Consider the following 15,725-nt stretch of genomic DNA (forward strand, 5'->3'; position numbering starts at 1 on the left):
TTCCTATAAAACTCTGGTTTTGTGACTTATTCAAAAAAAAAATCTGGTCCCACTGGGCCTCTACTCTGCATGACAGTGATTGGTTGAAGTTGAGTGATTGACTGTCCCCCTTGTACAGGATATGTGCCTTTTTCTGTATACTCACTCTGTCCCCTGCCCAGCTTTATTCACTTACAGTATAGTCCTGGCTCCACAGACACTTGTGGTTGTAACCACACCCACACAGAATTTTCTCATTGTGGTAAAAAACATATAATATGAGATATGTTGTATATATACACACACACACACACACACACACACACACACACATTAGTTAAAAACACAGTGCTGTACACTTAACAGATTTTTTTTTATTGCGTTTTAGGTTTTGGGGTACATGTGCAGAGCATGCAATACAGTTGCATAGGTACACACATGGCAGTGTGTTTTGTTTGCTTTCTCCCCTTCACCCACATTTGGCATTTCTCCCCAGGCTATCCCTCCCCACCACCCCCTCCCACTGGCCCTCCCCTTTTCCCCCCAATAGACCCCAGTGTTTAGTACTCCCCTCTCTGTGTCCATGTGTTCTCATTTTTCATCACCCACCTATGAATGAGAATATGCGGTGTTTCATTTTCTGTTCTTGTGTCAGTTTGCTGAGAATGATGTTCTCCAGATTCATCCATGTCCCTACAAACGACACGAACTCATCATTTCTGATTGCTGCATAATATTCCATGGTGTATATGTGCCACATTTTCCCAATCCAATCTATCATGAATGGGCATTTGGGTTGATTCCAGGTCTTTGCTATTGTAAACAGTGCTGCAATGAACATTCACGTGCATGTGTCCTTATAGTAGAACGATTTATAGTCCTTTGGATATATACCCAGTAATGGGATTGCTGGGTCAAATGGCATTTCTATTTCTAAGGCCTTGAGGAATCGCCACACTGTCTTCCACAATGGTTGAAGTAATTTACACTCCCACCAACAGTGTAAAAGTGTTCCTATTTCTCCACATCCTCTCCAGCACCTGTTGTCTCCAGATTTTTTAATGATGGCCATTCTAACTGGTGTGAGATGGTATCTCAATGTGGTTTTGATTTGCATCTCTCTGATGACCAGTGACGATGAGCATTTTTTCATATGATTTTTGGCCTCATATATGTCTTCTTTCGTAAAGTGTCTGTTCATATCCTTTGCCCATTTTTGAATGGGCTTGTTTGTTTTTTTCCTGTAAATCTGTTTGAGTTCTTTGTAAATTCTGGATATCAGCCCTTTGTCAGATGGGTAAACTGCAAAAATTTTTTCCCATTCTGTTGGTTGCCGATCCACTCTAGAGACTGTTTCTTTTGCTGTGCAGAAGCTGTGGAGTTTCATTAGGTCCCATTTGTCTATTTTGGCTTTTGTTGCCAATGCTTTTGGTGTTTTGTTCATGAAGTCCTTGCCTACTCCTATGTCCTGAATGGTTTTGCCTAGATTTCCTTCTAGGGTTTTTATGGTGCCAGGTCTTATGTTTAAGTCTTTAATCCATCTGGAGTTAATTTTGGTGTAAGGTGTCAGGAAGGGGTCCAGTTTCTGCTTTCTGCACATGGCTAGCCAGTTTTCCCAGCACCATTTGTTGAACAGGGAATCCTTTCCCCATTGCTTGTTTTTGTCAGGTTTATCAAAGATTGTATGGTTGTAGCTATGTTGTGTTGCCTCTGATGCCTCTGTTCTGTTCCATTGGTCTATATCTCTGTTTTGGTACCAGTACCATGCTGTTTTGATTACTGTAGCCTTGTAGTATAGTTTGAAATCCGGTAGTGTGATGTCCCCCGCTGTATTCTTTTTGCTTAGAATTGACTTGGCTATGCGGGCTCTCTTTTGGTTCCATATGAAGTTCATGGTGGTTTTTTCCAGTTCTGTGAAGAAAGTCAATGATAGCTTGATGGGTATAGCATGAATTCTGTAAATTACTTTGGGCAGCAGAGCCATTTTTACAATATTAATTCTTCCTAACCATGAACATGGAATGTTTCTCCCTCTATTTGTGTCCTCTCTGATTTCGTTGAGCAGTGGTTTGTAGTTTTCTTTGAAGAGGTCCCTTACGTTCCTTGTGAGTTGTATTCCAAGGTATTTTATTCTTTTTGTAGCAATTGTGAATGGCAGTTCATTCTTGATTTGGCTCTCTTTAAGTCTGTTATTGGTGTAGAGGAAGGCTTGTGATTTTTGCACATTGATTTTATATCCTGAGACTTTGCTGAAGTTGCTTATCAGTTTCAGGAGTTTTTGGGTTGAGGCGATGGGGTCTTCTAGGTATACTATCATGTCGTCTGCAAATAGAGACAATTTGGCTTCCACCTTTCCTATTTGAATACCCTTTATTTCTTTTTCTTGCCTGATTGCTCTGGCTAGAACTTCCAGTACTATATTGAATAGGAGTGGTGAGAGAGGGCATCCTTGTGTAGTGCCAGATTTCAAAGGGAATGCTTCCAGTTTTTGCCCATTCAGTATGATATTGGCTGGTTTGTCATAAATAGCTTTTATTACTTTGAGATACGTTCCATCGATACCGAGTTTATTGAGGGTTTTTAGCATAAAGAGCTGTTGAATTTTGTCAAAGGCCTTCTCTGCATCAATTGAAATAATCATGTGATTTTTGTTTTTGGTTCTGTTTATGTGGTGAATTACGTTTATAGACTTGCATATGTTGAACCAGGCTTGCATCCCCGGGATGAATCCTACTTGATCATGATGAATAAGTTTTTTGATTTGCTGTTGCTATCGGCTTGCCAATATTTTATTGAAGATTTTTGCATCTATGTTTATCATGGATATTGGCCTAAAGTTTTCTTTTTTTGTTGGGTCTCTGCCGGGTTTTGGTAGGAAGGATTCCTTCTCTTTGGATTATTTGGAATAGTTTCAGAAGAAATGGTACCAGCTCCTCTTTGTGTGTCTGGTAGAATTCGGCTGTGAACCCGTCTGGACCTGGGCTTTTTTTGTGTGGTAGGCTCTTAATTGCTGCCTCGACTTCTGACCTTGTTATTGGTCTATTCATAGTTTCAGCTTCCTCCTGGTTTAGGCTTGGGAGGACACAGGAGTCCAGGAATTTATCCATTTCTTCCAGGTGTACTGGTTTATGTGCATAGAGTTGTTTGTAATATTCTCTGATGATGGTTTGAATTTCTGTGGAATCTGTGGTGATTTCCCCTTTATCATTTTTTATTGCATCCATTTGGTTGTTCTCTCTTTTCTTTTTAATCAATCTGGCTAGTGGTCTGTCTATTTTGTTGATCTTTTCAAAAAGAGTCTAAGTCTCTTTGTAAGTCATTAAGAATTTGCCTTATGTATCTGGGTGCTCCTGTATTGGGTCCATATATGTTTAGGATCATTAGCTCTTCTTGTTGTATCGATCCTTTTACCATTATGTAATGGCCTTTCTTTGTCTCTTTTGATCTTTGTTGCTTTAAAGTCTATTTTATCAGAGATGAGAATTGCAACTCCTGCTTTCTTTTGCTCTCCATTTGCTTGGTAAATCTTCCTCCATCCCTTTATTTTGAGCCTTTGTGTATCCTTGCATGTGAGATGGGTTTCCTGGATACAGCACACTGATGGGTTTTGGCTTTTTATCCAATTTACCAGTCTGAGTCTTTTGATTGGTGCATTTAGCCCATTTCCATTTAGGGTTAATATTGTTATGTGTGAATTTGATACTGCCATTTTGATGCTAGCTGGCTGTTTTGCCCATTACTTGTTGTAGATTCTTCATTATGTTGATGCTCTTTAGCATTTCATGTGATTTTGGAATGGCTGGTACTGGTTGTTCCTTTCTATGTGTAGTGCCTCTTTCAGGAGCTCTTGTAAAGCAGGCCTGGTGGTGACAAAATCTCTGAGTACTTGCTTGTTCGCAAAGGATTTTATTTTCCTTCACTTCTGAAGCTCAGTTTGGCTGGATATGAAATTCTGGGTTGAAAGTTCTTTTCTTTAAGGATGTTGAATATTGGCCCCCACTCTCTTCTGGCTTGTAGAGTTTCTGCCGAGAGATCTGCTGTGAGTCTGATGGGCTTCCCTTTGTGGGTGACCCGACCTTTCTCCCTGGCTGCCCTTAGTATTTTCTCCTTTATTTCAACCCTGTTGAATCTGACGATTATGTGCCTTGGGGTTGCTCTTCTTGTGGAATATCTTTGTGGTGTTCTCTGTATTTCCTGCAATTGAGTGTTGGCCTGTCTTGCTAGGTGGGGGAAATTTTCCTGGATAATGTCCTGAAGAGTATTTTCCAGCTTGGATTCATTCTCTTTGTCACATTCTGGTATGCCTATCAAACGTAGGTTGGGTCTCTTCACATAGTCCCACATTGCTTGGAGACTTTGTTCATTCCTTTTTGCGCTTTTTTCTCTGATCTTGGTTTCTCATTTTATTTCATTGAGTTGATCTTCGACTTCTGATATTCTTTCTTCTGCTTGGTCAATTCGGCTATTGAAACTTGTGCATGCTTCGTGAAGTTCTCGTATTGTGTTTTTCAGCTCCTTTAATTCATTCATATTCCTCTCTAAGGTATCCATTCTTGTTATCATTTCCTCGAATCTTTTTTCAAGGTTCTTACTTTCTTTGCATTGATTTAAAACATGTTCTTTTAGCTCACAAAAGTTTCTCATTATCCACCTTCTGAAGTCTAATTCCGTCATTTCATCACAGTCATTCTCCATCCAGCTTTGTTCCCTTGCTGGTGAGGAGTTTTGGTCCTTTCTAGGCGGTGAGGTGTTCTGGTTTCGGGTGTTTTCCTCCTTTTTGTGCTGGTTTCTTCCCATCTTTGTGGATTTATCCACCTGTCGTCTGTGTAGTTGCTGACTTTTCAATTGGGTCTCTGAGTGGACACCCAGATTGTTGATGATGAAGTATTTCTGTTACTTGGTTTCCTTCTACCAGTCTAGCCCCTTCGCTGTACTACTGCTGAGGTCCACTCCAGGCCCTGCTTGTCTGGGGTGCACCTGTAGCAGCTGTGGAACAGCGAGGGATGCTACCAGTTTCTTTTTCTGCTATCTTTGTCCCAGAATGATGCATGCCAAATGTCAGTCTTTTGGATATAGAGGGGTCAGGGAGCTGCTTGAGGAGACAGTCTGTACTTTGTAGGGGCTCAAGTGCTGAGCTGTGAGCTTTGTTGTTCATTCAGGGCTGTTAGGCTGCTATGTTTAATTCTGCTGCAACATACCTCATAAAATAACCCTTTTTTTCTCAGATGCTCTGTCTGGGGTGGGGGGGTTGGGGCTTTCCTTGTGAGTGTCCGCCTCGCTGTCCTGCCCAGCTAGGAGGCAGTCTAGTCACTATTTGCCTGCTGAGGCTCCGCCCTGCTGGTGTGAGGTTCGCCCTGTTGCTGCAGGCTCTGCACTTCTGCTGCAGTCTCCACCCTGTTGCCATGGGCTACGCCCTGCAGCGGAGTCTCTCTGTTGTACCAGTTTGCCTCGGCGACGGCAGGCTGCATCAGCAATGGGTGTGTACCTCAGTAGGGGCTGATTGCCTCAGTAATGGCGGACGTCCCTCCCCCACAGAGGTGCGGTTTAAGAAAACCTCCTCACTGGGAGCATTTGGAATCACCGTTTTGTTTTTTGCACGCGCTACCCCAAATGCTGTGTCCCTGGGATTTCCTGGGCTGGCTCAATGTCCAAGTCCCATTCAAGCTCAAGTTCAGCCCTCTCAGGTCTCAGTTTGCCAGTTCAACAGGGCACCCGTAACAGTACGCTTTTGTATGGAGCGCTGTGGAGCACCTCTGCACTCCAGTGCGGGCCACAGCCGCACCGGCTGCCAGCTACACCAGCCAAGACCTCTGCCTGGCGTCCCGCATCTCTTTTATACCTGGGAATTTCCCCGTTCTGTGGGCAACTAAGATCCATCTGGAAATGCGTCCCCTACTCACCCTCTCCGTGCATCCAGTGAGAGCTTCAATCCTGGGTTGTTCTCACAGCGCCATCTTGAGTCCTCTCCACTTAACAGATTTTTAAGTTTACAGTACAGTATTGTTAAGTACAATATTATACAGCAGATCTTTAGAACTTTTTCATCTTGTATGACTGAAACTCTATACCCATCAAACAGGAACTACCCATTTCCTTGAGAACATTGTGGCATAGGACAGGACTTCCTTCTTTTCTTTTCTTTTCTTTTCTTTTTGAGCCACTGCACCCAGCTAGTTTTTTGTACTTTTAGGAGAGATGGTGTTTCACCCTGTTAGCCAAAATGGTCTCGATCTTATGACCTCATGATCTGCCTGCCTCGGCCTCCCAAAGTGCTGAGGTTACAAACATGAGCCACCACACCCAGCCGACTTCCTTCTTTGCTGTGGTTGAATAGTGCTCTGCTGTATGGATATACCATGTTTTCTTTATCCATTCATCTTTTGGTGGGTCTTTGTGGTCACCTCTAGACTATTGTGAATAATGCTGCAATAAACATGGAAGTGCAAGTATCTTTTCAAGATCCTGCTTTCAGTTCTCTTGGATAATTACAAAGAAGTGAGGATGCTAGACTATATAATAATTTTTAATGTTTTGAGAAACCTCCAAACTGTGCTCCATAGAGGCTGTACAATTTTACACAACCACCAATAGTGCATGAGGGCTCCAATTTTGTCACATCCTTGCAAAGACCTGTTATTTTCTTCCTATTTTTTAAAAAATAATGGCCATCTTAACAAGTGTGAGGTATTATATCACTGTGGTTTTGATTTGCATTTTCCTGATGATTAATGATGTCGAGCAGGTTTCATATGCCTGTAGGTCATTTTTTGGTCTTTTTGGAGGAACCTTTATTCATTCAAGTCCTTTGCCTGTTTTAACTGGTTCCTTATTTTTTTGCTAATTTTTTTCCTTATGTATTTTGGATATTAACTCCTTATCAGATACATTGTTTGCAAATAATTTCTCTCATTCTGTAGGTTGCTTTTTCACCAAGCTGTTGTGTTTTTTGTTGTTGTTTTGTGTTTGCTGTGCAGAAGGTTTTCAGTTTAATATAAAAGGGACTTTTCTAGTGTCCCTTTTGTTGCTTATGGAAATACTAGTTTTCCCTCTGCCTCTACTTTCATTCCACTGATATTTGGTATGATGTCAGCCTCTTAAATTTGTCAAGACTTGTCTTGTGATCTAACATATGATCTATTCTGGAGAATGTTTTATGTGCCCTTGAGAAGAATATGCATTCTGTTGCTGTTGGAATGTTCTGTATATGTATGTTAGATCCACTTGGTCTATAGTGTTGTTCAAGTTCTCTTTTTCCTCATTGATCTGCCTGGTGTTCTATCCATTATTGAAAGTGAGGCATTAGAACCCCTACTATTATTGTTTTGCTCTCTATTTCTCCCTTTAGTTTTGTCAATGTTTGCTTGATATATCTGGGTGCCCTGATATGCATATATATTTATAATTATTAAATCTTCCTGAAGATGTGATCCTTTTATCATCATATTATGTCCTTCTTTGTCTCTTTTGACATTTTGACTTAAAGTTTATTTTATCTGATATAAGTATGGCCACTCCTGCCCTCTTTTGGTTATCATTTGCATGGACTATCTTTTTCTAAACTTTCACTTTCAACCTACATGTGTCCTTAAACCTAAAGTGAGTTCTTGCTAGGCACAGTGGCTCATGCCTATGATCCCAACACTTTAGGAGGCTGAGGCAGGTGCATCACCTGAGGTCAGGAGTTTGAGACCAGACAGGCCAACATGGTGAAACCCAGTCTCCATTAAAAATACAAAACTTAGCTGGGCATGGTGGCACACCCCTGTGATCCCAGCTATTCGGGAGGCTGAGGCAAGAGAAGCACTTAAACCTGGGAGGCAGATGTTGTAGTGAGCCAAGATTGTGCCACTGCACTCCAGCCTGGGTGACAGAGCAATAATTCATCTCAAAAAATAAAATAAAATAAAGTAAGTTTCTTACAGATAGTGTGTAGTTGGATCCTGTTTTTAAAATCAATTCAGTCACTCTAATCAATTCAGCTTTTTGATTAGAGAGTTTAATACACTTACTTTAAATAATGATTAATGGAGAAGAACTATTACCAATCTATTACTTGTTTTCTGTCTTAAGGCTTTTTTTTGGTCTAGTTTTTCCTCTCTGTCTTCATTTGTATTTCATTGATTTTTCATAGTGAATAGGCTTTAATTCCTTTATCATTTTGTTTCGTGTATCTTCTATAAGTATTTCCTTTGCGGTTACCATGGGGCTCACATAAAACATAGCTGTAACAATCTATTTTAAACTGATAACAACTTCACCACGTACAAATACTCTACACTGTTATTTCTCCACCCACAATTTTATGTTATTGATGTCACAAATTACATTTTTAAATTTTGTGTATTCATTAATGTGTTCTATAGTTATATAGTTATTGCTGCATAATGACATTTTGGTTAACAACAGACTGCATATACAATGGTGATCCCATTAGATTATAATGAAGCTGGAAAATTCCTGTTGCCTAATGTAATCATCCTGAAGATTTGACTAATGGGGAGTTGTTGGAACTGAAACAGAGAGGCATAGCTGAAGAGGAGACAAAAGGAAAGTGCAGGTGAAGAAAAAGAAGAACCCCTCAAAAATTAACAATAGAGTTTAGCAGAAGCTTTTTCAGACCTTAACAAGCTTCTTGAAAAGATTGGAAATATGGACCCCCCACACCAAAAGGTATTCATTAAATGAAAAGAATGCTCATGTTGCATTATCTGCTTACAAGCAAATCTATGATGAAAAAAGAAACAAACTAAGCAAACCGCCATGGTCATATTTCTGAAAATAGTGACGCTTTCTCAAGAGACTCAGCCAGGTCCTTTAGGAGATATTCTAGAATAAGGCATTGTTATCTTAGGAGATGACTGCTCCATGCACGTTATTGCCCATTGAAGACTGTGGAACAATATATGGAGATAGAAGACAGTGATATTGATGATCCTGCCCCTGTCTAGTGCAAGCCTAATGTCTGTGTTTCTGACTATATTTTTAACAACAACAAAAAAGTTTAAAAGTAAAAAATATAAATTAAAAATTTTTAAATAGGAAAAAGCATATGGAATAAGGGCATAAAGAAAAATATTTTTGTACTGCTGTATAGCCTATATTTTAAACTAAATATTATTACAAAAGTCAAAAGATTAAAATAATTTAAATGTTTACAAAGTAAAGAATTTGCAGTAAACTCAAGTTAATTTATTATCGAAGAAAATTTAGAAAAATGAATTTAGTGTGATCTAAGTGTATAGTGTTTATAAGACCTGCAGTAGGGTACAGTAATGTCCTAGGTCTTTACATTCACTTACCACTCACTCGCTGACTCATCCAGAGCAATTTCCAGTTCTGCAAGCTTCATTCACAGTCAATGTTCTATATAGGTGTACCATTTAAAATCTTTTATATCCTATTTTACTGTACCTTTTCTATGTTTACATACACAAATATTCACCTTTGTGTTACAATTGTCTACAGTATTCAGTACAGTAACATGTGGTACAGGTTTGCAGCCTAGAAGCAATAGGCTATACCAGATAGCCTAGGTGTGTAGTAGGCTATACCATGTAGGTTTGTGTACATATATTCTAAAATGTTTGTACAATGAAAAAATCATCTAGCAATGTATTCCTCATAACATTTCCCCACTGTTAAGTGATACATTACTTATTTTTCATACTTTTGTCTTTTAACCTCTATAACCAGAATCAAAAGTTATTTACACACTGCCATTACAATATTACTATACTCTGTATTTGTCTGTATATTTAACTTTACTAGCAAGCATTGTACTATAAGCTTTCACATTACTGTTTAGTATCCTTTTGTTTCAATTTGAAGGATTTTAGCATTTCTTGTAAGGCAGATCTAGTGGTAACAAATTCCTCATCTTTTGTTTATCTCAGAAAGTCTATATTTCTCCTTCATTTTTAAAGGATGGTTTTGCCTGGGTGCAGTGGCTCACACCTATAATCCCAGCACTTAGGGATTCCAAGGCAGGTGGATCATCTGAGATCAGGAATTCAAGACCAGCCTGGCCAACATAGCAAAAGCCCGTCTCTACTAAAAATACAAAAAATTAGCCGGGTGTGGTGGCACATGCCTATGATCCCAGCTACTTGGGAGGCTGAGGCAGGAGAATCACATGAACCCAGGAGGTGGAGGTTGCAGGGAACGAAGACTGCACCATTGCATTCCAGCCTGGGTAACAAGAGCAAAACTCTGTGTCAAAAAAAGGGGGGGGGGAAACGGATGGTTTTGCCAGATAGAGTATTCTTGGTTGTCGGTCTTTATTCTTTTAGCATTTTGAATATAGTGAGCCCACTGATAGTCTTATGGGGGTTATAATAAATGTGCTGATAGCCTTATGGAAGCTCTCTTGTACATAATGAATCTCTTCTCTTGCCCTTTTCAAAATTCTGTTTTTTACAATTGACTATAATGTGTCATGAAGTGAATGTCTTTGGGTTCCTCCTAGTTGGAGTCCACTGGTATTCTTGAATCTGATGTTCATTTTCATACCTTACTTGGGAATATTTCAGAGATTATTTCCTTAAATAAGCTTTCTGCCACCTTTCCCTCTCCCTTTTTGAACTCCCACAATGTATAAACTGGTCTGCTTGATGATGTATCATAAACTCCTTAGGCTTTCTTCACTTTTTAAAATTATTATTATTTTTGTTGTTGTTGTTCCTTTTTCTGAAGACTTTAAAATGACCTGTCTTTGAGTTTGCTAATTTTTTTTCTACTGCTCAATCAAGTCTCCTGTTGAACCCCTCTAGTGAATTTTTCAGTTCATTTATTACATTCTTCAGCTCCAAAATTTCTGCCTGGCTCTTTTTTATATTTTCTTTCTATCTGTTGATATTCTCACTTTGTTCATGGATGGTGTTATTGAGTTCATAGAGCATCTTTATTATACTTATTTTGAATTCTTTGTCACTTAATTCATATGCTTCTGTTTCTTTAGTATCTGTTTCTAGAGATTTTTTGTTTGTTTGTTTGTTCGGGCCATGTTTCCCTGATTCTTTTTGAGTTTCATATCTTTGTGTTGGGATCTATGCATTTGAAAAACAGCCATGTCTCCTTTTCTTACAAGGCTTTATACAAGGGAAGAATCACACCAACCAGCCCAAATAGAGATTCTGGGGGTCTCCCAAAACTTTCTGTGGGAAGATGTGACTTTTCTGGGCCTGTGTCTTCAATTTTTCAATTACAGAGTCTTGCCAGTTTTTCAGGAAGTTGTAATCTTTTGCTCCTTCTGACGTCTATGGCACTGCAAGTTCTCTGGTTCTACAGCAGCAAGCTACCTCACTCTCCCTTGTTCTCCATGGCCACAGGCATCTAAGGTATGCCAGCTTCCTTTCAATGCCCCAAGTGGCATGACAGATATTGGTTCATCAGGCATCCCTCCAAAAAGCTGGAATTCTAGACACACACTTCACTCCCCTCTCTCCCTTCTGAAGGAGAACCCTCAAGTCATGCACTTTCTCCTATTTGTACTGAGGATTGCCAGCTGCAGCAAGCTACCCTGTACTCTTCTTTGTTCTCAGTGGCTCCTGAGCACCCAAAATATAGTAGTACCATTAGCACTCCATGTGATGTGAGACAGAAACCAGTCCCTCAGGCAACTCACTGAAAAGCCAGAACATGGCAAGCAAGCCCTAGTCTTCTCTTTCCCCCATTCCCCCAAGGAAGAAGTCATGAGACATGGAATTCTTTCCTGCAACTGGGCTATGCTGATTTGGGGAAGGAGTTGATGCAGGTAAAGTGAAGTTATTCTTCTTACCTGTTTCTACATGACTGTTTTCAGCTCTATGCTCACCTGGGGTATGCAACCTTTTAACTGAATTATGTAGTTCTTGTAAAGGTGTTTTGGACAATATAGAGTTGTTAATTCTGTGTTTCTGTTGGGGGAACAAGGGCTGGGACTTCCTATTCTGCCATCTTGCTGATTTCACCACTCACATGGGCTTTGATTGAATCATTTGTCTCAAAACTGCCAATGTCTCCCCACTGGCTGGCAAATTAGCCATTTTGGTCTATATTTCTCCCCCATATTGATGGCTCTAACATACCTTTCCCAGGATAATTTTCTGCCTACAGGCATTCTTTGCTACTGCCATTCATCTTCTATTGGCTTAGTACCAATTTATTACTCTGTCTGCTCCTATGGTTCCTTCCCTACACTCCAGTGTCCCCCTATTGGATATGATGAGTTCTAAATTTCTCTTTAAAGAATCAGTATGTCAGTATGTTCAGTTCTTTGTCCTCCATTTTAAAGTTTAACTTCCTAGCAGTTTCAGTAAACAACCTTCTCCACCAGTTCTAATCAGTAGTTTACATCTGTTCCTCCTGTCCCTGGCTCTACCTTGACTCATCCCGCTCACCTGCTTCAGTCACCTGCCCTGGTCACCTGCTTCAGTCACCTTCTTTGACCTACGTCACACCTGGCTACCTGCTCAGACCTGCCCTAACCATCCTTCCCGCCAAACCAGCCACCCTGCCACTCCCGCTCATACTGCTGCTCTCTTTTAAATAGCCAATCAGGATTAGTCTAGCCTGTGCTGTCTAACCCTAGCCAATAGGGGAATGACAGCAGTAGGGCAACCTCCAGCAGGAATAAGTACTCTTTTTCCTTCCTTGTCCAACTAAGTGTGCACTCACCATTGCTCCATCCATGAGGCACACATTTCTATACAAGTAAACTGCCTTGCTGAGTGAATTTATCTTTGAGTGCCATTTCTTTTGTGGCATCAAAATTTTACTTATAACACCCCTTTTGAAATTTTGCCTTCTTTCAAGGTTTGGTTTACATGATGGACCCTATAAGAAGACTTCTCAGTTTGCCTCAACCAGAATGACCTCTCTATTCTAAGAAACACCATAATGTTTGGTTGAACCATTCTTATCTCATTCAGCTTTATATTATACTTATTTAAGCACCTGTTTTGTGAAATTATCAGCACCCTGAGAGCAAGGACTATGTATGTGATACTGAACAACAGTCAGCTGTGAATGCCTTTACTTCTATATAGTAGGGATTCATTTAATTCATGGAATTGAAATGAAAAAGGCAGAAAGAGGCTGTCCTCTGCTTGATACTCCAGGGTGGCCTCCTAATCTAACCCCTCCACCACCCTCTAGTTAGCATGTCCTGCTCCAGCTGGAAGGTTCCAGAAAAAGCAAACACTTAGCCTTGAACACTATTCAAAACCAGTTTTTGGAAATCATTCAGGGTATGCTTAATAGAACAACATCCTGTGAAACCTCTAATGAGAAGTCAATGATACCTTGCCTTCAGGATCCACCAGGAGAAGATGTTTTGCTTGGCCTCCCTGTAGTCCACTCAGCACATATTGGCCAGGGGATGTTGCACTCTCTCGAACCAAAAAGTCCCCATCCTTTACCAAGAGGCTCTCTGCTGCCTTCCTGCTCAGCTTGCCATGGTAGCATTCTTCACTCCACAGCTGCTGCTTAATGTGTGGCAAAGAATGTGAGCTGGCAGGCTGGGCCACAGCACCTGGCTGAACAGTTTCTGGTGCCTCTGAAGTCAGAACACAAAGAGAGACACCATCGAGTTACCTCTTCATCCATCCATCCATTCATTAATTTACTCAGCAAATATAACCTGAAGTCCTACTTTGTGCCAGTTTACATAATGCTGTTTGGGGGAACAAATGAGGTTTTTGTTTTTTTCGGAACTCCCAACAGGCTTTAATTTAATGGTAGATCCAAACATTGCCTTTGGCTTCTGTTACCAGGGAAGCCTTGCCCAGGTGCAGGAGTTTTTCTTTCAGATGGGAAATGGAACAGATCCATGAGAACTGCTTTTATAACTGCAGAGAGAGGCTCTTTATGTCCTAGGGGTTGCATGTTAAAGAGAAAAAGGCTTATGCTGTACCTGGATTACAAATACTTTCTATAATGTTTCCAAACTCTTTGAAAATAGCTATATAACTTTAAGCCATCCCCACTTTTTAGCAGTTAGCTTTTGTCCCCTCTTTTTAAAACCAAATTATTAATGTGTGTCTAGACAGTCTTCTGACCCAAAACTTCAAAGCTTTGCTAAATCTCACAGCATTCCTACTAAATGACCACTTTGTTGTTTGTGTCATTCACCTGTCTGGACAAAAAGAGTTGATGAGGTAAAAGAAGACATATCATCAGGAAGAGATAGCCTGAGGCAGCTCCCCAAGGTGCTGCTGAGTAAGTGTTGCCCAGAGATGAGAGTGCTGGTACCTTGAATTAGCAGTTTATAGTATTATTTACACTCATAATAGTAATAATAGTTACTGCATAGTTCTCATTTATCAAGTGTGATAGGAACTGCTAAATGCTTTACATATATTATGTTGTTTAACTCTCAAAGTTAGACAGCCAAGGAAATGAATTTTTAGCAAAGGTGGCCAGGCAGAGTGGCTCATGCCTGTTAACCCAGCACTTTGGGAGGCAAAGGCAGGTGGATTACCTGAGCTCAGGAGCTCGAGACAAGCCTGGGAAAATGGTGAAACCCTGTCTCCCTCCACCCACAAAAAAAATAGCCAGGCATGGTGGCATGTGCCTGTAGTCCCAGCTGCTTAGGGGGCTGCGGCAAGACAATGGCGTGAACCTGGGAGGCAGAAGTTGCAGTGAGCCAAGATCGCACCACTGCATTCCAGTCTGGGTGACAGAGTGAGACCCTGCCTCAAACAAACAAACAAAAAGGAATGTTAAGGGATTTAAAGTAATAGTGCTGATAGTTGTAGATCTGAAATTCCAGACAAGGTCATCCGACTCCAAAGCCTAGATTCTTAATTACCAAACTCTAAGACCCTTGCCTTGGATGTGAAAATCCTTCTTTGAGTAACATCTAGCCACTTTACTTCAGTAGTACCCACAAAGATCCCTAGCAGGTAGCAAGGCTATCTGACTTGGGGCAGCCTTCAGCATCTCCAGAAATAACATAAGATTCTTAAGTCTGAAACCAGGTAAAACTTGTATGTTTAATAAGGCAAATTTACCAGAAAAATAGCCAGAGAAACTAGACTTTTTTTTTTAAACACAAAGTGTCCTTTGCATAGAAACTAATCTTTATCTTTATTAACGCAAAGAAGTGTTTATGTGTCCTTAGGCAAGGGTCTCGCAAATAAGAAATTCTCTTGACTATGAGTTTTACAATTTACACATGATCATCCCATGAAGTCACTGGTGTGGGCAACCAGTGTTCTGCAGACGTAATTCAGTTCTCCTGTTAATATGTTATAGTTTGTCCCTGCTTAAGGGCTTCTTTCTGCACGCAGTTATAATGCAGCATTCACAAACAGATCTTTTAAAAAAGAATCTTTAATCTAAATCTGATGGCTGGAAACATTCTCTTCTACAATCAAATCTTTCTATTGTTGCCAGAAATAGCCTGAGAAAATGTATACAGATTTGATAATACTTACACAGATTTGAATAATACGTGTAATTGGCCTTAATGCTGCCTGCTTTCAGGCACAATGGATAACTTCTAATGAGTAGTGTTTGTGCATGTGAAAAAGTGTGTGAGTGTGGGAGGGATGCATGCACGCGTTGCATGTGGGTGTAACGTCTTCATGAGTGATGGCTTTTGGTTTATTCTGAGATTATGGTGAAGAGCTTTTGGACAAAGACAAAACAATAGAAAAGCAGACATTATATCATCTTGAAAAAAGGCAACGGATCATGGGCCAACCAGAGGAAATAGACAACGTTTTCCTAACAGTTTCCCAAATTAGCAGAAGGACAAGATACTC

General features: G+C 40.3%; 1 protein-coding gene across 1 annotated transcript in view; it reads right to left on the bottom strand.

The window, feature by feature from the left end:
- The window catches only part of SHC4 (SHC adaptor protein 4), a 148,611-nt gene that overhangs the window by 5,278 nt on the left and 127,608 nt on the right, over positions 1–15,725 (bottom strand). Inside the window, exon 11 of the mRNA XM_002807191.5 lies at positions 13,260–13,513. Within this exon, the coding sequence (XP_002807237.4) occupies positions 13,260–13,513 (254 nt within the window). The remainder of the gene's footprint in view (positions 1–13,259; positions 13,514–15,725) is intronic.

This window comes from Callithrix jacchus, chromosome 8, assembly GCF_049354715.1.
Source record: "Callithrix jacchus isolate 240 chromosome 8, calJac240_pri, whole genome shotgun sequence".
In the NCBI taxonomy this organism is placed as follows: domain Eukaryota; kingdom Metazoa; phylum Chordata; class Mammalia; order Primates; family Cebidae; genus Callithrix; species Callithrix jacchus.